Source organism: Muntiacus reevesi, chromosome 5 (genome assembly GCF_963930625.1).
Source record: "Muntiacus reevesi chromosome 5, mMunRee1.1, whole genome shotgun sequence".
Lineage (NCBI taxonomy): Eukaryota > Metazoa > Chordata > Mammalia > Artiodactyla > Cervidae > Muntiacus > Muntiacus reevesi.
This window is the reverse complement of record NC_089253.1, coordinates 109,219,531-109,242,988: the sequence shown is the minus strand read 5'-3', so window position 1 is coordinate 109,242,988 and position 23,458 is coordinate 109,219,531. Positions and strand designations below refer to the sequence as shown.

The 23,458-nt window shown below is 39.3% G+C and overlaps 1 protein-coding gene and 1 pseudogene across 2 annotated transcripts in view; one reads left to right on the top strand and one right to left on the bottom strand.

Moving 5' to 3' along the window:
- The window catches only part of DHX9 (DExH-box helicase 9), a 44,871-nt gene that overhangs the window by 21,184 nt on the left and 229 nt on the right, over nt 1-23,458 (bottom strand). The window contains exons 2-12 of one of the 2 annotated variants that reach the window (XM_065936171.1): nt 20,132-20,264; nt 19,206-19,346; nt 12,483-12,594; nt 11,435-11,538; nt 9,711-9,859; nt 7,288-7,334; nt 5,532-5,668; nt 4,934-5,023; nt 4,678-4,839; nt 4,458-4,535; nt 3,744-3,935 (exon numbers count right to left, since the gene is read on the bottom strand). In XM_065936171.1, the coding sequence (XP_065792243.1) occupies nt 3,744-3,935; nt 4,458-4,535; nt 4,678-4,839; nt 4,934-5,023; nt 5,532-5,668; nt 7,288-7,334; nt 9,711-9,859; nt 11,435-11,538; nt 12,483-12,594; nt 19,206-19,346; nt 20,132-20,242 (1,323 nt within the window). In that variant the 5' untranslated portion in view covers nt 20,243-20,264. Of the gene's footprint in view, nt 1-3,743; nt 3,936-4,457; nt 4,536-4,677; nt 4,840-4,933; nt 5,024-5,531; nt 5,669-7,287; nt 7,335-8,176; nt 8,308-9,710; nt 9,860-11,434; nt 11,539-12,482; nt 12,595-19,205; nt 19,347-20,131; nt 20,265-23,458 lie in introns of those variants that run through there. The other variant, XM_065936172.1, reaches the window with a different exon arrangement.
- LOC136168554 (receptor-binding cancer antigen expressed on SiSo cells pseudogene) lies at nt 784-3,734 on the top strand (annotated as a pseudogene).

Here is a 23,458-nt window from a genome sequence, read left to right as displayed (position 1 = left end):
ACCATGACGCAGAAACTATTCTGTTTAGAACAAACAGAAGTCATTTTTGTCTGGAACAACTTAAGATTTGCTAAGTCAGACAGGAGGTGAAAAAAAATCACTTCCTACTTGAGCAGGAGTTAAGTGTTTTCCTACTCATGACATGCAAACAACTTCTGAGTGAAAATATAGGTATTCAGCTCATTTCTTGGAGTCTGCATGTTTGCCCATCTTGCTGAATTGCTCTGGGTGTAAACATGGAGAGTGGCAGGACAGGGAGGGCAGAAGAGACTCAAACAGTATGTAAAACGGCATCCTCCTGAACAGCACGTCTCCTGGAAGGGAGTATTAAGACGAGCGGTACTTTACTGATAGGTGTAGTTGGGAGTTAGAACGTCTCTTGTGAGGCAAAGAAATCATAGCTAGTTTGGGGAGTGAGAAGGACAACCAAGGAACAGTTTGAGAAGAAAAAAGCTAAGGGTACTATCCCAGAAAAATGGACACCAACCCTCTCTTTTCAAGCTTACGATATCATCAATTTTAAATGCACTCCTTTGGTCAACATTTTTAGATCCTCCCCAAACCCAACTCTTCTATAAAATATACAGGGCAATTTTAAGACATATATTCATTTCAAACACATTAAAAGTATGGTTTGCACATGTCCACATAAATGTATAGGCACAAATTTTTTTTTTTTGCGGGGGGGGGGGGGGTAGCGCAAGGTTCAAGGTTCAAGACACTCCCCTGAGTTTCAATTATCCTTTCCAGGTTAAGAATCCCTAAGACAACCCTAGTCAGCCTCAGGGGTGGTATCCGGCTACCTGCAATGCCCTCCTTCCAAATGCCAGAAGCACAGGGTTACAGCTGACAGGAACTGCTTTACTTAAGAAGCCTTGGAACCTCTTCCCTAACAGTGGGACAGACTTGCCGGCATTGCTTATAGCTGGTAAGGTAACAGAACGTAGCAGTCAAATCGGGGAATACTGAAGGCAGACTGGTTGTGAATACTAGTTTCAACCACTTCTTGTGTTAATCCTAGGCAATTTTTAAATCTCTTTGTGCCTCATACTGAAAGAAAAATACTAAATGATACAGTACTTACATCTTAAAGAGTCATAAACTTTAAATGAGCTCAAAGGTATCAATTGTTTAAAATAGAACCCAGCATATAATAAGCATTCTGCTGAAGTCAATCATTTATCTGTTTTTCTATCTTGCCTACTCTTGTTCTGATTGGTTTTTACTGAACCTAAGATAAAGAGAACCAAGGTTTGGATGTAAACTTAAGGACAAAGTACTCTCAGTTTTATCTTATTTTAGGCCCAAAGAAATGGGAATACCAGATCACCTGACTTGCCTCTTGAGAAATCTGTATGCAGGTCAGGAAGCAAGTTAGAACTAGACATAGAACAAGAGACTGATTCCAAATCAGGAAAAGGAGTACATCAAGGCTGTATATTGTCATTCTGGTTATTTAACTTATATGCAGAGTACATCATGAGAAACGCTGGACTGGATGAAGCACAAGCTGGAATCAAGACTTCGGGGAGAAGTATCAATAACCTCAGATATGCAGATGACACCACCCTTTTGGCAGAAAGCAAAGAAGAACTAAAGAGCCTCTTGATGGGGAGCCTCCGCTGGGCAGGCGGGGAGGGGGAGGTTTTGATTTCCATCATGGCTATCACACAGCTTCGGTTATTTAAAGTTGGCACCTGCCTAGCAACAGTATTCTCATTCCTAAAGAGATTAATATGCAGATCTGGTAGAGGACGGAAATTAAGTGGAGACCAAATAACTTTGCCAACTACAGTTGATTATTCATCAGTTCCCAAACAAACAGATGTGGAAGAGTGGACTTCCTGGGATGAGGATGCACCCACAAGGGTCAAGATTGAAGGAGGGAATGGGAATGTGGCAACACAACAAAACGCTTTAGAACAACTGGAACCTGACTATTTTAAGGACATGACACCAACTATAAGGAAAACCCAGACAGAAGATTATCATTAAGAAGTGAGAACCATTAAATTTTGGCATCCCAGATGGCAGCACAGGCTTCTCTAGTAGACTAGCAGCTACACAAGATATGCCTTTCATTCATCAATCTCCTGAATTAGGTGACTTAGATACCTGGCAGGAAAACACCAATGCTTGGGAAGAAGAAGATGCGGCCTGGCAAGCCAAAGAAGTTCTGAGGCAGCAGAAGACAGCAGACAGAGAAGAGAGAGCAGCAGAACAACAAAGAAAGAAAATGGAAAATGAAGCCCAGCAGCTAATGAAGAAGGAACAAAATAAAATTGGTGTGAAAGTTTCATAACCAATGTTCTTCAGATGTCATAGTGCCAGTGGGAGAAATGCGAGCTCTACAACCCAAGCAGCATTTGTATGGAGCCAAGAGTATTTTCAGAATACAAATACCCTGCTTGATTTTAATGCATTCATCAGTCAGCCAAGACACCAGGATTCTCTCAAAGTCCCCTGAACTCTTAGTGATTGAGACTCAGAGAACAAAAAGGACTTATGAGACCATATTTTCCTCAATGTGTTCCAAGTGTAAGACAGTTGTTTGTTGTAGAGAAATTATTACAGATGGAATATATCAGTACCTCTTCAAGCTAGTGTTTCCAGCTGATTCAGTGGGTATAAATAATTCTGTGATGGGAAAGAATTCTGCTGTCTACAGTGCTTTCCTTCAATGTGCATAATGTTAAATAATTTTAAATAGTAAAGAAAAAATATTTTCTTGATGAAAGTGAGAGAGGAGAATGAAAAAGTTGGCTTAGAACTCAACATTCAGAAAACTAAGGACATGGCATCTGGTCCCATCACTTCATGGCAAATAGATGGGGAAACAATGGAAACATTGACAGACTTCAGTTTTTTGGGCTCCAAAGTCACAGAAGATGGTGACTGCATCCATAAAATTAAAAGACACTTGCTCAATGGAAAAAAGTTATGACCAACCTAGACAGCATATTAAAAAGCAGAGACATTATTTTACCGACAAAGGTCTGTCTAGTCAAAGCTATGATTTTTCCAGTGGTCATGTATGGATTTGAGAGTTGGGACTATAAAGAACGCTGAGTGCCAAAGAACTGATGCTTTTGAACTGTGTTGGAGAAGACTCTTGAGTCCCTTGGATTGCAAGGAGATTCAACCAGTCCATCCTAAAGGAGATTAGTCCTGAATATTCATTGGAAGGACCGATGCTGAAGCTGAAACTCTAATACTTTGGCCACCTGATGTAAAGAACTGACTCATTTGAGAAGACCCTGATGCTGGGAAAGATCGAAGGAGGGAGGAGAAGGGGGTGACAGAGGATGAGCTGGCTGGATGGCATCACCGACTCAATGGACCTGAGTTTGAGTAAACTCCGGAAGTTGATGATGGACAGGGAGGCCTGGCGTGGTGCAGTCCATGGGGTTGCAAAGAGTCGGACATGACTGAGCGACTGAAATGAACTGAAATGAGGCCTAAAGACTCCCTCAAGCCCAGACACTAAGAATCTACCACACGGTTCAGTTTACCTTATCAGTGAAAGATACTGGAGATTAACACAAAACTTAAATTCTTTTCATGCCTTTTCTTTTTTCTGTTTTTAACTTAAAGGGGCCTAATGCTCTACCACTTTCAGACTTTTATGTCACTACAAAGGGAAGCTGATCAAAGAACTAGGAACGTTCCAGCTTCTAGATGCTTCCACCTCTCAAAGACTATTCACAACAGGCACATGCCTCATAAACTGGCTTGTTACTTACCTGAGTTACTACAATGTTACACTCAGCTGCTCGGTCATTCTGGATACAGTCATCTAGAATAAACTGGGGAACCTGTGTGGTTTTACCACATCCAGTAGCACCTCGAATAATGACAACTGGATTCTGACTAATTGCTTCCAGGATTTCACTTTCAAATTTCTTCACAGGCAGTAACTCTCTCTCCTGTAAGACCTATATTAGAAAAGTTACACTTCACATGTCAACCAACATACATATTAGAAGCAACTATTTTAATTCTAAAAAAAAAAAGCTGCCATCTCTAGGAAAAGTTACTCCTTCCCACTGGCTGGATAATCAGAAAATACTTTTTCATAAAAGAATATATATACACACACACACATCTAATTGAACAACCTCTTTCCATTAAATTTCTGAAAAAAATCTATCTTTTGGCCTTATCCACACCCTTATTTTCCTCACTTTTATCCTGGACATTACATATACACTCCCTTTCTTCTAACATTTTAAGTCCCTTTATTCAGAAAACACCAACACACACACACACACACACATGAAAAGTTATTACACTCCATCTCTTCATTTACATTAAGAATCACAGGCCCTTAACTCACTACTACTATCCTCAGAGGTAACTAGGATTAGCAGTTAGATTAATATCTTTGATTTTCCTTCCTAGAAAGGGGAAAAATATATTATTCACTGTTTTGAAGCTCTTAAATACTTCAGACTTACTGCTTGTAAATCACGATCCTGTTCCAGCTGATACATTAATTCATTCTTGAGGTCCATGCTGATTTGTTCGGGAGTAGCCTGTAAAATGGGAAAGCAACAGTCACACAAAAGCATAATTCAGCTTGAAGCTGAATTCATTTCTTTAAAACTAGACATCCTAATGAAATATGTTCAAAAGTAAAACACAGAAGTCTGATCTCAACAACAGTGTTGCACTCACATAAGCCAGAGGCCCCTCATCAATGTTGCTGCTAGTCCAAGGATTCCAGTTGGACTGTGGCGGTGACCAAGGAACCACACCCACTGGGTTTTGCCGCTGAGATGGCTCAAACTGAGCCAGTTTGCCAAGGTTGAGTGCAACAGGCACAGAGGGATCTTCAGGCTATTAAAAAACAAAGAAAACCAAAAATACCACTTGCTTGTCTGACTAAAGAAGGTCAATACAAAAGTGAAGAACTAAGTAGCTGTATGCTTACTAGGGGCACCATCTCAAGGTTTAACTCTTGAACAATGTTCTGCAGCTGATGCTCCAAATCTTGAGAAAGGTTCACTTTGTAAGGCTCCACCTATAGAAAAGGGAGAGTCATCAGAATCGTGTAATATACACATGAACACTACTCGAATCTACTATGGGAGGGTTAAGAGTATAGAGTTGATACTAGGCCTACAATAGACCTACAGTCAACAAGAAGTCAGTTCCTTCGTCAAAAGAATTACTTTAATGATGGCCATTTCCATTTCTTGAGGTAAGAGTCCTAGAGTGATCAAACATCTTTAGCCAAATATTAAACAGAAGAGCTAAACTGAATCTCACGGGCTTCCCTGGTGGCTCAGCGATATAAAGAATCTGCCTGCCAAAGCAGGAGACCAGGGTTTGATCTCTGGGTTGGGAAGATCCCCTAGAGAAGGAAATGGCAACCCACTCCAGTATTCTTTCCTGGGAAATCCCATGGACAGATGAGCTTGACAGGCTAGTCCACGGGGTCACAAAGAGTTGGACAAGACTTAGTGACTAAACAACAACAAAACTGAATCTCGTATTATCTCTCTGGGCTACTAAGTCTAAAGACTCACTGTCTCTCCTTCTTTCTTCTTTGTAAGTCCAGAGTAAGGTTCAATCACGCCAAGGTGGTAGAGCTGTCTGACAAGTGACAGCGCACAGGACTGTGCTGCCAGCTTTTTATTTGATCCGTGTTCGCGTGCAAAAATCCCTATAATTTAAGTTCAAAATTATCACAGAGGAAAGGATAAATTGCCTAAATAAAGAAACATCTCATCATAAGCAACTAGGAGGTTAGGTACACAAGCTGACCTAAAATACAGAGTATGAGTTCTAAGCTCCTTTTCATTCTAACTGCTAACTCAAACCAATACCATTAACAACTTATCAACTAAATAACTGACCATCCTGGTTATAGGCACATACTAAGACATACCACATACAAATCTTTACATTAAAAAACAAATAAAACTATTTCAACGAAGCTGTCACTATCAACATCACATAGCATTAAAACGGAAGAGTTTAACTTCTGAAAAATAAAGGATCAAAAGCAAATCAAAGGAATGAAAATAGGTTCAAAGTGCCTAGACCAGGAGTCAAGCAATCTTCTTTTATTAAGGGTCAAAAAATATTTCAGGCTTTAAGGCCACATAGTCTCTGTCACAGTTACTCAATTCTCTCTCAAGAGTGAAACCATTCACTAAGAACACTTCAACTAGAGTTTGACTATGGGCCCAGGAACAGACATGTTCTCATGTAAAGACTTCATAAATATAAGACAGAAATAACAGTGTGTCATATATGTGACCCACCAAGCTTAAAATATTTATCTGGACTTCTACAGAAGTTTGCTATTCCCTAATGGAGAAGGAAATGGCAACCCACTGCACTGTTCTTGCCTGGAGAATCTCAGGGACGGGGGAGTCTGGTGGGCTGGCGTCTATGGGGTCTTGGAGTCGGACACGACTGAAGCGACTTAGCAGCAATGTAAACAAATGACTGTCGCTATGTTCCAGAAAGCTTAAAACTCCTATCCACTCAAAGTAATTTATTCTTAAAAGTCTAGGATTAAAAAAATTAATCATCATCTCCTAGGGCTTCTATCAAAGACTTGATTTTATTGTAAGTCTTTGATACACTTAAGTCATGAGGGGTAGCTGCGTAATTCTCAAGCTGGAAGAATCTTTACCCACTTCCCTCAACCTGTAGTGAGGTAAACTGAGTCCCAGCAACATAGGTATGATTTAGTTGAAATCATAAAACTTGTTAGTGAGAAAATCAGGTACACAGAGCTCTTCTTTACTTTCAAGTATGACATACTGCCTGCTTTTAAACTTACTAAGAATAAAGAATTCAAGTATATGCTTATCTTTTTACTTCCTTTAATGAATAACTCCAGTCTGTTCCTTAAATGCCTCAAGGGTAACTTTCTCACCTTTCTTTCTTGACTCTGACTCTTAAATGTTCACATTCACCTTTAGACCTCCAATCCTATCATCTGACTAACTCCTTTCTAAATGTCACTGAGTAAGTTTTACCTGAAGGAGCTTTATCTTTCCTGTATCAATGGAAAGATTAACTCTTTGACACTGGCAGATACGTCAACAGCCTACCACCTCTTACACTTTGAAATACCATACTAGCACAATCTCTTTTCACACATAAAATTGGGAAACTGGGCCTGCTAATCATTAATATTCTAAAACACCCTAAATGGTACTTTAGAGCATGGACTCTGTCAAATTAATAATACATGTGGCTCAAGACTATAATGAATACTGCTACGCTATACAAGACTCAGAGTATTAGGAAAGCAACAACACTTACTTCTGCCTATCTGCTTGATATAAATGGTCATTTCTGCAATAAAGCTCCTGTAACAACATATACAAACAAGGTTAGAAATTTCACCATTAGAAATTATTAAATCCAGGATTCTTATATCAGGCTTTCCAACTGCTTACGCAAATCAAAGCAAAAAACCACTGTAAACATTTCTGTTCACTCCTAGAACAAATGAAGTATATAAACGTCAAATAATATACAACACGGCATGAGACAGCTGTAATCAAAGTTGATGAGCCAACTGTTCATGGAAAGAAAATGTTAGGAGTTTTGATTCCATATTTACTTACTTTAAACTGTATTTCAAAGGCTGCAGTCTGAATAGCTAGAAAACATTTAGTGAAAAGGAATTTTCCACTTAGCTTGAGGCCAAGAAATAAAATAGGTCCATTAGCTTGAGGCCAAGAAATAAAATAGGTCCAACACTCTCCTTAAACTATAGTTGTGGTTAAGATCCTTTGCATGGGCCACCCACTAATGATTTCAATCTGTTACGATCAGCTAAAAATAGGCTCGTATGCACACATACACATGGGTATACGAACACTGAGCCCATGTCAGTGGCTGGAGACAGAGGTCTGGTATCTGCCTGCAGTTGGAAGTAGTCCTTAATAACAAAAAAATTAGCTTATTTAAGTCAAGTCTTGGAGAACAAAATATATTTGAAAACTATAGCTAAAACAGCCAGCAGACACTAGGGAATAAACTTGGGTTTTAAAAAGGGCAAAATTGCCCTTTGAAAACTATGCTTTCTGATCCTTCCATTGCTCAGGTATATTCTAACCTTGGCTTTGTGCTGTGAATAAAAGGTCAGGTGAAACTTACAAAAAAAAAAAATGTTAAGATTCCTTCCTATACCTCGTGAACTGACCTTCAGGCACAGCGGCTTCAGGGGTCAAAGGCCACTGGCTTTCAGGGAAACAACATCCACCCTTTCATTAATGACACCGATGCCAGTATGTTTCTCAGCCAGGCTTAAAGTCAGCACTCAATCTCATTCTCCTCCACCTAGGGGGGAACAGCAACACCAGAAATCAGTTTACAATCGTTTCCCATGTGATTGCTTAGTTCAGCCTAAGCAGCAGCACATGTCTGTATGAACACAGACCTCTAGTGTTGCTGTCTGTTATGCCTTTAGAGGACATACAAAGAGCAATGCTGTCCAAGCGCCCCCAACTGCCTCTGCCTTCCTTCTCACAGCCTGAATTCTTTAACTCTTTGTAGCAGAAGTCAATTAAGGTATTAAAAAAAATTTACAGTAAGTTTCAGGCATACTTAAATTATCTAACTGCCCTTAAAGTTATCAAGTGCTACCAAGCCCAATCAGTGTAGAAAAACAAAATTTAAAAAATCATCAACAAATGAATCTCTTTTATAATCTGATGGTTTAATAAAGTCAGATGTCAAAATTAAGTATTTGAGAATTCAGGATTGAATAAAACATTGGGAAGCAGGGGGAACAATGCTCTGAACATCATTTTGATCAATATCAAAGTTTTATTTCAGTACTAATTATTTTAGGGTTGCTAGATGCAACACTTTATTTTTAAGGAAAACAGTTTTGATGCATTTTGACTTAGTTCATATAAGGACAGCAAATTAAATCATCCAGATTTTCATTAAAACATCCCCTCCCTTTCAATAAAATATTAGTGCCCCCAGAAGAGTCTTATCCATATGAGCCTTCCTGGGAGTAATAATTACTACACCCTGGAATGCTCTCAGGAAGAACAGCAAGCAGGCTGAGAAACATACTGTCACTGTGAGAACCTCCTCCTCCCTGTATGTTCAGTTTTATGAAATTTAACAGAACAAACGTGTGCTAATTTAACTCACATACAAAGACGGAGGCTCTCCTTCAGCTTCGCAACAGGCCCTTAAAACTTCACTAATAGAACTCGAACACAGGCAACTTTCAAAGCCGATGGGAAATTTGGTTCTAGATACAACACCATCTCTCTCTGAAGACTCTAAACTTCTAAGTGTCTCACTTGACACGTTAAAGAAATAAATATTATAACTACTTCTAACATCGCAGAGAACAATAAACCCACTATCTCTGGCTGACTTTTAAGTCAAACATGGACAAACCACTACTTGAGGCTACAATTTTTTGCCTCTCAGATTCATACGAGAACCAGAAGTCTAGCAACACAAACAGCAGATTTTTTGCAGATTTTATTCTTACACAGAATACTTTTGTGATTTTATTCTTAAAATCACACTCCTAAGTGTAAACCATAGCAAACTGCACATTACACATCAGTGACAATTTTTCTTGGTCAATGTAACATATCTTTTTACCATCCGCTACTCATCCACAAACTGAACCAGATGCCACATACAAGAACAATAACTACAAAACCCTAACTTACTATAGAAGGAAAAGAGTGAACCAAGCAAACCTGTTGTGATCAGGACCCACTTGGGTGTACTTATATTCTCCTTGAATCTTTTCCTTTTGGAAATATTGGTTCAGACGAGCCTTAGCATTTTCCAAGGTCCAGTTTCCATGAAGTCCAGCATTTAAATCCACTTCTTCAGATTCAAGGGTCTGTTGAATCAATGATAATTAAATTTGGCTTCATGATTCTTTCTGTAACAACAATTTCCTTGTACCATGCTTTAAAGTGGAAAAGTTGTCTTTTTAACAGCTTCTGATCCTAGTCAAAACAGTCAGAACTAGTTTTTACTCCATGTGACGGTCCTATCGTACAAACAAGCTATTGGTTAATGTACTATACATTTATTATTATTATTTTTTTAATGTACTACACATTTAAACTGTTCCTAAGAAACCTTTGACCAATTTTTTTAGGCTGGTTTTAAAACTTCAAATATCAGTAACCTCAGATATGCAGATGACACCATCCTTATGGCAAAGAGTGAAGAGGAACTAAAAAGCCTCTTGATGAAAGTGAAAGAGGAAAGTGAAAAAGTTGGCTTAAAGCTTAACATTCAGAAAACTAAGACCATGGCATCTGGTCCCATCACCTCATGGGATACAGATGGGGAGACAGTGGAAACAGTGTCAGACTTTATTTTTTTGGGCTCCAAGATCACTGCAGATGGTGACTACAGCCATGAAACTAAAAGACTCCTTGGGAGGAAAGTTATGACCAACCTAGATAGCATATTAAAAAGCAGAGGCATTACTTTGCCAACAAAGGTCCGTCTAGTCAACGCTATGGTTTTTCCAGTGGTCATGTATGGATGTGAAAGTTGGACTGTGAAGAAAGCTGAGGCCAAAGAATTGATACTTTTGAACTGTGGTGTTGGAGAAGACTCTTGAGAGTCCCTTGGACTGCAGGGAGATCTAACCAGTCCATCCTGAAGGAGATCAGTCCTGGGTGTTCATTGGAAGGACTGATGCTGAAGCCGAAACTCCAGTACTCTGGCTACCTCATGCGAAGAGTTTTCTCACTGGAAAAGACCCTGATGCTTGGAGGGATTGGGGGCAGGAGAAGAAGGGGACGACAGAGGATGAGATGGCTGGATGGCATCATCGACTCGATGGGCCTGAGTTTGAGTAAACTCTGGGAGTTGGTGATGGACAGGGAGGCCTGGCGTGCTGCGATTCATGGGGTCACAAAGAGTCAGACACGACTGAGCAACTGAACTGAACTGAAAACTTTAAACAAATAAAGTGAAAGGATTTTCACTGGTGGTCCAGTGGTTAAGACTCCACACTACAAGAGGCATGATTTTGATCCTTGGTTAGGGAATTAAGATTCTGCATGCTGCACACAGTCAAAAAATAAGGTATCTATCTATCCGGCCAAAAAAATAAAGTATCGATCTATCAAGTTAGAAAAGTAAGCTGCCTTATCAAAGCACTTTTACTGCGAGTGCTCAAGAAATGAGGCTTACTGAGGCAACTAAATTTCCTACAAAGCAGATGAAGAGACATTTTATTAATACCAGGGAAAAACAAGTTTTATTTCACAGGCGATTCTACTGAACAGAATTAACAGGTAGCTTAGGTTGACGGTGTTTTGTGTGAACTATCAGTCTCAAATAATTAATTAAAACAATCACTAAATTATAAAGTTGCAAATATTTTAAACTGTGCCGTGAACCAAGTCCTAAACCACATTCTAGCAGATGTAACACAAGCTTACAGCCTTACCGCTTGGACTTCCTGTTCTTCTTTTCTTGAGTAATAATCCTTCAAGTTGGCACCTCGATCCCAGGTGGGCACATAGCCAGAGCCCCCACCTCCAGAATTATTTTCTATTATGGAAAGAAAATGATGTTCTTTTAATGAATCAAATTGTACAAATAACCTGAATATTTTTTAAAAATACTCCTAATTTAGATTTCAGAGCTCTCTTATTAGAAATGGACCAGAAATTTCTCACTTACTTATAAAGTGTTACCTTACTTTATACAGGTCTAAATTACTAACTGCAAAGATGGTATGCAGCGGGGTGCTGCTAGTAATGATCATAAGTGACTGATAACCTGGCATACATTATCATGCAGCTGTTTTAAGTTGTTACATATGTAATAACTGATTAAATGGTAACTTTTTTCATTAGATATGACCCTGTAAGAAAGCTACATGCTAGTGCTAGAGATGGAAATAAGGAGAAGTTAAAAAGGTGTTAAAAAGTGATGAATTTTAATGAGAAACCAGAGTAAAAATTATAGTTAATATTGCCTAAAACTGTTTATTGATATTTTTAAAAAGTTTACCCAAATAATCTTGTAAGTAAACATTGTTATCTTTGTTTCATAAACACTGGATCTGACATAGGTAATTTGACAAATATTCTAGGTAATTGACCCTACAGTCGACACACTAATGGAAGTTTTGATATATACAGAATTCAGCAGTGACTGGGACCCATATGGCAAACAAACAAGCCTATAATATTTGGCAGAAATCAAGTTAAAAACAAGAAAGGGCAGTAAATAAAACCCCTTTAACCAAATATTCTAGTCTGTGCAAGATCTATCCAGAGATCAAAATCTAATGACAGAAAGGAATTGAGCTTTACCACTTTATGAGATTAAATAACTCGGTGGTAGCTGCAAACTTATGAAGATCTTGGGTTCTCTCCACATTAGGAGCTCAGAACAGTTATTTCTATCTCTCCAAGTGAGACAAAGATGATGACTGTGCAAGACAGTGTATCTTCTTCTCAGTCATGTGCACATATTCAAGTCCTTACCTGCCTGGAGAGCCAGATGCGGAGGAAGAGGTCCCCCCAGGGTTGCTGGTAAACCTCCGTCATCTGCTGTGGTATCAGATGAATCAGTAGCTGAGGGTGGAGGGGGTGCTACCTGCAAGAGGAAAAGTCAAGGGAAGGTCAGTAAATCTGCCTTCAGAGACCTTCTTTAAAACTTAAGAGGAGGCCCACTCTTTTCCTCATAATATTAACATTGTTGCTTTCAGTATTATAAAACTATTATGTTCTCATTTCAGGCAGAAAAGGTAAGGGTAGTAAAAATATCCACAATTTTCTCTCTGGAGATTACACAATTATGTAGATGAATATAATTTTCACACAAAAACTGGGATCACTTTATGCTATATAGATCATTTACCTTTTCGCATAACCCAATAAAGCTATGAGCCATGCTGTGCAAGGCCATCCAAGATGGACAGGTCATAGTGAAGAGTTCTGACAAAACGTGGTCCACCGGAGGAGGAAATGGCAACCCACTCCAGTATTCTTGTCTGGAGAATCCCATGAACAGTATGAAAAGGCAAAAAGATATGACCCTGAAGGATGAGCCCCCCAGGATGGAAGGTGTCCAATATACTACTGGGGAAGAGTGGAGGGCAATTACTAACAGCTCCAGTAAGAATGAACCAGCTGGGCCAAAGTGGGAATGATGCTTTGATCACAGGATATCTAGCAATATCCCTGGACTACCAACAAGATGCCAGTAGCAACCCTCCCCCTGTTCTTAGTCAAAAATGCAATGAGGACTGGGGGGACATGCCAAAACTGCCCCTGTTGAGAACCACTGGAAATGACTGAAATGTTGGAAGTGCAAAATAATTCAACTCTTATCCTACAGAGAAAGAAAATGTAACAGCCTGAAAAAGCACATATGCAATATCCTTTGATCCAGCAATTCGATTTCAACAAATCTCTGCCCAAGACAGATTAGCAAAAATACAAAAATTTATATGCATACACATGCATATTCATTTTAGCATTCTAAGTAACAGTAAAAAGCACAAAAATCCATCAGTAGAAGTTAGCTGAATAAACTATGGTACTATTGAAGTGAAAAGCAGGTAAGTAAAGAAAAAGAAAAGTGCACACAAGATACTGTTAGTAAATAAAGAGCTGGGGTAAGGAATACTAATATACATCATTTTTTGGCTTACAGTTAGAAAAAAGAAGGCTGGATCATAACAAAAAAACAAAAACCCAACAGGAAAACAGATGGAGGTGGCAGGGACAGAAGTCAGACTTTTTTCATTAATTTAACAAAATTATGCAACTATTTAATGTAATTGTCCAGTTTTACAAAGATGATCCCTAAAAGTTAAAGCAAAATGGAAACAAACCAGAGGATAGAGATGACAGTATGATCACAAAGAGGAATTATTTAACGTGAAAGTGCAGTCATTTGTAAGTTTGCAGTAGGATATGGGGGCTTCTCCCCAGGTGGCTCAGCAGTATAGAATCCGCCTGCCAGGCAGGAGATGTGGTCTGATCCCTGAGTTGCTAAGATCCCCTGGAGAAGGAAATAGCAACCCACTCCAGTATGCTTGCCTGGGAAATCCCATGGACAGAGGAGTCTGATGGGCTACAGTTCACGGGGTTGCAAAGAGTCAGATACGACTTAGTGACTAAACAACACCAAGTAGGATATACCCTAAATATGAAAAGAACCGCAAAAACTTAAATTTTTCAGTAATTGCATTATTGATAATACTACTGGAATTTACAGCATGAGATTGTTGTACATGTATTGGTGAATAAAGCAAGAGAGTAATTATGTTAGGGCACTGCAAGGAAACACAGTTTTGGTTTGAGGGGATAACAGACAAACAGATGCACACAAAGGGTGAGCAAAAGCTCTGCCGTTCTGAATTTAAACTGGAAGCATCAGGTTGAACTCAAAATATACCTTGTCGTGGAAAAAATTTTCCCAAGCTTTGTATACTGGGAAGGCTAAAACAATGACCAATTTAGTAGTCATAACTCTTGGCACTCAGTTTATGGTCTCTAAACACCATCCCTCAGGAAAAAGAACTAAGGATCTTAACAAATGGCTGATTCTACATCTGTAATAGTAAAATTCAAGTTGAGTCAAACATAGGATACACCACAAAGCAAGAAAATGATCAGACTAAGGGTAAGGTTAAATGATCAGACTAAGGGTAAGGTTAAACACACTGAAAAATCAATCTGAAGAAGATCCTACTAGCTAAAAATGGGACAACTTAAACAGCAACAAAAAGATTAATGAATGTGTTAACATGTTACATATTTGAATCAATGAGTTCATAACAATTCTGGGAATAACACCTAATTGAGGAGAAGGCAATGGTACCCCACTCCAGTACTCTTGCCTGGAAAATCCCATGGACGGAGGAGCTCGGTAGGCTGCAGTCCATGGGGTCCCTAAGAGTTGGACATGACTGAGCGACTTCACTTTCACACACTGGAGAAGGAAATGGCAACCCACTCCAGTGTTCTTGCCTGGAGAATCCCAGGGACGGGGGAGCCTGGTGGGCTGCTGTCTATGGGATCACAGAGTCGGACATGACTGAAGTGACTTAGCAGCAGAAGAAGATACTAGGGACGAACTTATCTGTTAAAGGGAAAGAATCAAACATTTATCTTAACATTTTCTGCATAAATTATACCTCAGAATAACTAAATTATTGATAAAGAGAGGTCCTGTTTTTCTTAAAGGTGGTTTCTTGTTATAAAAGTATTTGAACTAAAAAATCAAAGAAATTTACTGAAGACCTAAATCCACAGTGATATCAATGGCTGCTAACGGCCCATCACGTGCCGCCTCCTGATGGGAGTACAGACTTCACCTTTCCTGTGCCTGCCCCTCTACTCCAATCAAACTAGAATCTGCTCAAGTCTCTAACCACCAATACGGGAAACAGAGGAACACAGAAATCCTTTATGATACCAGGGGGGCTGTATCTGCAAGATATGAAGTGTGAGAAACTAAAAAATAAACAAGATGCTTTCTTTAACAAATTCCAAAGAAAAATTAAGAGAGAAAGGGGGAGGGAGAGAGGATCTAGTGATGGGAACACCAGACATCAATCAACTGTAGCACACAGGCAACATTTGGAACATAATTTAAATAAACTACTAAAAATGGACTCATGGAACAATCAGGAAAATCTGAGTACTGACTGGGTGTTTGGGGACGTTAAGAAACAATTTTTTTTAGGTTTGATAATGGAATTGCTGTTTTTTAAAAGGATTACTTTTTAGAAATACAAACTGAAATAGTAACAGATGAATGACAGGATGTTTGGTTTTTTAATTATTCGCCAAAAAATATTCCAAAAAGAAGAAGGTAGATAGAAATTAAGAGATGAATCATGACTGGTCATGGTGAAAAGTGCTGCAACACAGGGGTTTGTGATATTATTCCTTGTCTTACTTTGACACACATCTGACATTTTCCACAATAAAGAAAAGTTTAAGTATCCTTGGCATTTAGAGGTAAGTCATTTTTTGGCAAGTACATTCTGTTGCATGAAAGGGCAAGTGAAGTGACACAGGGTTTGGTGAGGATGGGGAGGTAAAATATAGATGGTATGGGAAAGATTGGCTTGTGATGTAATATTTTTCCAAGTTCATCCCTCATTCATCTAACCAAAAAATATATTAAGTGCCTACTATATGGACCAGAACTATTCTAGATGCTAGGGAGACAGCAATGAATTAAACACAGGAACCACCCCCCCACCCCCCCAATCCTCTGCTCTCATGAACTATAGTATGAGGATCTAGGGGCAAAAAATAGGTTAAAAGAGGGGTCCTCAATTTCAGTATAAATGACATTTTGGGTTGGATGATTCTTTGTTTCAGGAAGCTTTCTCCTGTATATTGTATGATGTCTAGCAGCAACCCTGGCCTCTACCCATGAGATGTCAATAAGGCCACCATCCCCTCCCAGCTGTAACGAAAATGTCTCCACATACTGCCAAACATTCCTGGGGGACAAGATCACGCCCAGTTAAGAAACACCAGGCTAGAAGTCAGTAAGTGCTATGGAGAAAAATCAAACAGTGAAAGGGGATAGAACACCAGGCTAACAGCAGATTTATAATTTTCAATTTGTAATTAACAAGAGATTTCCAACTTTCAATGGCTGGAAAAGAGCACTCTAGGCAGAAAGAATAGTCAAGTACCAAAGTCTTGAGATGGGAAAGGCGCTAGCCTAATTTGAGGAATTGCAAGAAGGCTAGTGTGGAAGTGAGGGAGAAAGTAGAAAATGCATAGTTGGAGCCTTAATGGAAAAGATCTGAATGTGTTACAATGCTAACAACAAAAAATTGAAAATAGGATACTATTTTTGGTAGGGCCTGGTAGCTCCTACTACACTGACTCCTGCAGGTAACATGAACTCCAGAAAAACAAAAACCCTAAAACTCCCCTCAGCTATACACAGGCTGTATAGCTAAAAAGTGAACAAAATCTGGCAAAGTCTACAAGGAACTTGAAATGAGAAAGCAAAAAATAGAAAGTGTAATTCCAGTTATTATGCCTTTTATTACTAGGGAAGACCATCTGAGACAGCTAAAACTCAATAGAAAATCCAATCTTTCTGGTCAGAAGTATCAAAGGATAAGAATTTGGTGAAACCAAAGCTGCTGGAAAGTGAGAAATCTTGGAAAGGAAACAAACAGGAATCCCAAACTCTGTGTACAAACTTTCCCCAAATCTTTGGCTAACCTTTAAACTATATATACGCAGGAGAGATTTCAAGCCTCTTAGCACAGGATCAGGAAACTTAAGTCTTGAGATTGGAACTATCACTCAAAAGATAGTGCTGGTGCTTGAGTCCATCTAAATTGACTGTTTGAGAACACAATGACAAAATAAATACTCTTTGGAGGACTAACATCATTTAGTCTCCAAAATATAAGAGTCACAATGCCCAGGATATAATGCAAAATCATTTGACATACAAAGAGGAAAAATCTCAAAAGCACAATCAACAGAGTCCAGCCCTGAGATGGCCCCGATGTTCGAATTAGCAGTTAAGAATTTTAATGCAGCTATTGTAGCTATGCTAAATGACATAAAAGAAATTCAGTCATATTATGAATGTACGCTTACAATGAATGAAAAGAAATGCCACCAGAAAAACAAAACCTGTTTAAAAAATAAAAAGCAATAAACTTAGGGGAAAAAAAAGATAGTATCTGGAAAAAAAAAAACAACTGACAGACTTAAGAGCAAAATGGAACCAACAGTGAAAGCAATCAGTGAACTTGAAGATACTGATTATCTTCAACATATACTGAACGTATATATGAAATCACCTAATCTGAAAATTAGAGAAAGGAGGAGAAAAAGACTGTCCAGTACCTCCAAAATAGTTTCAAAAGGTTTCTCATATGTTAACATGAAAGTCCCAGAAAAAGAAGAAAATATTAAGAAATGTTTGAGAAAAAAAAAAAAAACAAACCCAACAATAGCCAAAAGTTTCCCATATTTGATGAAAGACATAAATTTACAGATTCAAGAATTTCGGCAAACTCCAAGCAGGATGAATACAAAGAAAACCATGTCTAGTTACATCATAGCCAAGCTACTGGAAACCAAAGGAAAAAAGCAACCAAAAAAAACACATATAGGCGGAAATGATTTGATTACTTGCCCACTTCTCATCAGACAACAATGGAAGTAAGATAACAGTGCAACATGATCCTTGAAGTGCTGAAAGAAAACCAGCACCTCAGAATTGCGTTTTCTTCTATTCAAGGTGAAATAAAAACATTTTTACATAAAAGAAACAAGAGTTTGCCACCAACAGACCTAGGAAGAGGCTTAAAACACACACACACACAACTAGAATAGGTCATAACACAGGGAACAGAGGCCAATGGGTCAAATATCTGAAAAAGAACCAAAGTCGTCTTGTCCAATCTCTTCATTTTACAGATGGTTCAACCAATCTAATTAAAAATCTTGTAATTATATAGTGGTACACCATACTAGATAGTAAACTCAATTCCTGGGTAAATTCAATGGAAAGGTAAAAAACATGTATTTTTACTTTTACAAGCAAGTCAGAATACAAAAACCCATTGAAAGGTGCTGAAATTAATATATTATTCCTAAAGGTTTTATAAAAACTGGATCTTTCATGTAACACCTAAGGCATCTGCTTAAATCATGTGATTTTTTATATGTTTTTAAAAACATCAGCAATACCACTATTCTTGTGAAAATTCAAACTTTCACTTTTTAGTTAAGTTTATTTTTTCAAAACTTTTGCTGCACACACACAATATAATTAAAAATAATTACATTATCAAAAACAAAAGAATGATATTCTACTGTACTAAATACTATTTTAACTCTGCTAAGAAAATGTCAATGGGAGCAAATGTATCTTAAAATGTTACTGATTTTTATATTGTTTAAAATGTTATTTTTAAAGTACACAGAAAACAACAGGCTCTGAAAAATCTGTTTTGAATGAACACAATATGTAAAACCCTAAGACATACAGACTAAAGGGAATCCCCAAGTTAGGTATATAACGGAAACGAAATCCAAATCTTTAGGAAATTATCCCAGTTTTCTGAGAAAACAAATCACTCCCAAGGTTCACTAAGGAACACATTAACATACTATTTGAAAACAACACCGAAAAACTATCATGCTGTGCCTCCATACATATTGGATTAGCATAACCGTGTGCTTGGCCATACTTACCCCAATAGCTGGGACTTCTTCACTCTTTAGTTCATTTATTCGAACCAAATAGTTAACAAAGTCTCTGGCAGCATTGCTCTGTGCATCTTTTTTATTGGTGGAATTACCCATGCCAGTGTAATTATATCCTTCCACTCGAACCTTCAAGAAAAAAATATATTGAGAGAGTGACCTGGGTAATTTGGGGATTTAAAAAATTCATACTTCACTACACCATTAAGGGATTACAGTTAATTACTGGAGATATACTTTATAAACATAGTGAAAATAACACACCTAAGAGAATTCACAGGCTGTCTTATAAAAAAATGCTCAATTCATACTGTCCAGTGATAAACTAATCAAAAAACAAGAATGCTAACTTATGTGGTTCAGATAATCTCTTCTAATGCAACAGTAAGTTCCACATTAAAATCTGATTTCACAAGACCAAAGAATAAACTACCTGTATTTATTTTAAAGCACTCTGATGAGAACACACCTACTTTCTACTGGAATTAATAACTAACTACAGACAGTCCAATTTTTCTAATCTGCACTACTGGTAGTGCATAAAGTGTGAAAAACACATTGTTCTAATTAGAATAGTTTACCTACCAGGTTGTTTTAAAAGTAATGCCCAGGGAACTCCCTGGCTGTCCCCTGGTTAGGACTCGTGCTATCACGGCAGGCGGCATCGGTTCCACCCCTGCTCAGGGAACTGAGATTCCCCCAAGCTGTGTGGTGCCGCCGAAAGTTTTTTTAAAATGATTCATTTCATATCACTTGAAAATGATTTAGAATGAGACAGAAATAGCAGGCAAGTCACAATAAAGGACCTATCCCAATGTACAACACATTAACATTTCCAAACAGAAAACATTATTCTTTTAATAATAAAATAAGCCTCAAAGTCACATAAATGCAAACTGTATTTTTTTTAATACCTCGCACATGAATTTCTGTCTGTTTTTGTTCCCCACTGCTCTGATTTCATATGCTGGGGTCATCTTCCTTTTGCCACACCAGGCATACAGAAAATTTTTAACATCACCCATGATTCAAGTGTCTTCTTCAGACCTAAGAAACAAGTTAGTTAGAAACAGCATTATTTATAAGAGTAAACGGTGGAAATTACCAATCTGGAAATACCCAATGGCTGAAATTTACTGAAAATCTATGTTAAGCACAGGATATTCTATCATGCTGCTATTAACATAGATTATTAAGAAATTTTAATGATGAAATTGGAAAGTCTACCACATTTTGTTAAAAGAAAAAAAAAAAGCAGAATACTAAGTATAATTTGTACTACACAAAAGTATGCATAAATAAATCAAGACTGGAAAAGAACTATCCCCCAAACAAATGGTTATCTTTAGGTAACTACATGTGATTTTTACCTCTTCTTTAAAAGACATTTTATGTAATCTCCTTTTTACAAGGGGCACTTTATGTGTTTTATCTAATTCTCACAACAATGGGAGATATACATGATAGATCCTACTACATCATCATTTACAGGGGAAGAAACTTTGGCATAGAGAGTAACTTCCAAGTTATCCACTGTGGAAGCCTAAGTTCAAACCCAAACTACTACATTAAGAAATGGTTATCAATTATTTTGCATATAAATTCAATACTTTACTCTCATTTGCATTGTCTCCTAGTAGACTGTCCTCAAAGTTGTAGGCAATATATTGTTAGTAAGTCCAAACACATAAATTAATCAGTACTTAAACTAAAAATAATTAATGAACCTAAATATTTTATACCAAATCTTTAGGCCTTGATATTCATTAAAATTTGACAATATTACATCTTCTTGAAGTACAACATATTGCACTTGTTAGCATTCTCCCTCTACTCCCCCTATAAGATAGCAAAAGATATTTAGCCCAAGTCTAAAATCTGAATTTAAATTACTAGCTAAGTATCTGAGACTAAATTTAGAACCAGAGAAAATATACTACGAATTCAATTTTTGCTGTGATGTGAGAAGAAATCCCACTTCAAGCATTAAGTCTGTCTTCTGATAATGTTCAGTGTATTTTGTTAGCACCTAAGTCTTGTGTCATCAAACTGGACCTGGTATAAAGTTTAATTTGTAGTCACAGTCACCCTGTTGTTGTTCAGTTGCTAAGTCATGTCGGACTCTTTTTGACCCAATGGACTGCAGCACACCAGGCAGACAGTCCTCCACTATCTCCTGGAATTTGCTCAAACTCAAATCCATTGAGTCGGTGATACCATCCAACCACCTCATCCTCTGCAGCCCCCTTCTCCTTTTGCCTTTAATCTTTTCCAGCATCCAGGTCTTTTCCAATGAGTCAGTTCTTAGCATCAGATGGCCAAAGTACTGGAGCTTCAACTTCAGCCCTTCCAATAAATATTCATACTTGATTTCCTTTAGGATGCAGTTTGATCTCCTTGCACTCCTAGGGACTCTCAAGAGTCTTCTCCAGCACCACAATCTGAAAGCATCAATTCCTTGGGGCTCTGACAGTAAAGAAGCTGCCTGTAATGCAGGAGACCAGGGTTTAAGCCCTGGGTGGGCAAGATTCCCTGAGGAAGGATATGGCAATCCTCTCTAGGGTTCTTGCCTGGAGAGTTCCATGGACAGAGGAGCCTGGTGGGCTACAGTCAACTGGGTCACAAAGAGTTGGACATGACTGACACACACTCACACACCACGAACACCCACACCCTTCTTTAGGATCCAACTCTCACGTCATCAATTGACCATTGGAAAAACCAAGCCTTGATGATGCGGACCTTTGTCTGCCAACTAAGTTAACCCTGGAGACACACTATTAACGAAAAGCTGTGGAAAACTAAGGATATCTATCTACAAATTCCAATCATGAATAATTAACTTAAGAAACAAGCCCTCAAGGTGAACAAGTAACATGAAATATGAAGGACTACACTATCAAATTCCTTCTTCCCTCGGCAGTCTCATCTAGCTCCATAATATTAAACACCAACTATATCCTAATGATAACCAAATATATACTACAACTTTACAGTCTTTTTAACCTCCAAAACCAAGTTCATCTAACAGACCCATTTGGATGCTACCTTGGCATACTCAGTCAAAACAAAACTTTAAATTTCTTCCCCAAATCTGTTCTTCCCCCCAAACCCAGTTTTCCCATCTCCCCAAATGGCACCACCATCCAACAAGTTACTCACGGTAACTAGGATCTACCCAGTCCCTGAAGATCCTCTAGAGCTATCCCCCGTTATGTGCCAGTCGGTATCCTTAAAGGAGTACCTGTGTGAACTATTTTACTTAACCTTAACACTGTGCAGAAAAGCATTATTATTATTCCCTTTTTACAGCTGAGTAAACTAAGTCAAGAATAACCTGCCCCAAGAGACAGAGCTCCTACCTGGGGGACCCAGAATTTCCAGCCAGGTAGTCCGGATCCACTGCTCATCTACTGCCCACTTCGGCCTCCAAGGCAGTTGTCCCATCTCCCTGCTACCACTCCGCACACCCGGAGTCCGGGAATGACGTCCTCAACGATTCCCACTTCCTGCACTCTAGCCACCCCCGAATCCTTGCTTCTCTTAAATTCTCACTACACTCCAGTCACATGGCCTTCTTTCAGTTTCCAACGCCTGCCCGTTAACACTACCTCCTTCGGCCTCTGCGGTCCTGCCCGCTCCTCCGTCGCTGACGCATCCTCCGCCCCGCGGCCGACAGTTCAAAGGTCTACCTCCTCCCGGACGCCTGCCCTCGCCACCCGATCTCAAGCGGCTCTCTCCCTTGACACTAATTCCTCGCGATCTCTTTACGGAAACCTGCAGACGCCGGTTTTCCGACTGCCTCCCCCCGCCCTCCTCCCGCCACAACCTCTGGAAAGGAAGGGCCGGGACTCTGCCTCACCCCTTTACTCTATCTACAGCGGCCGCAGGACAGTGCCCCCGAGACAACAGCCCGCTCTGTGCGGCTTCAACGACCGAAGGGCCCTAACGCGAGCGTGGCGCCTCGGCGGGCTCAACCCCACAGGACGACTCAACGCCCCCACCCACCCCCGCCTTTTCCTCTGCGGCGAGAGCCGCGCCGCCGCGCTAGGCCGAAGGAGGAAGTGCGGCCTAGCTGTTCCGCAGACCGGGCCGAGAACGGCTGCGAGAACAACTAGGGCAACAACGCGGCCCCCGCCCCCCGCGACCCCACCTGCAGCGCAAGCGCAGCGCGGCGGGCAGCGCGCAGCCCGCAATCCGGGAACCCGGCGGGGCGGCTCCCCACCCCCACCCCAACCCGC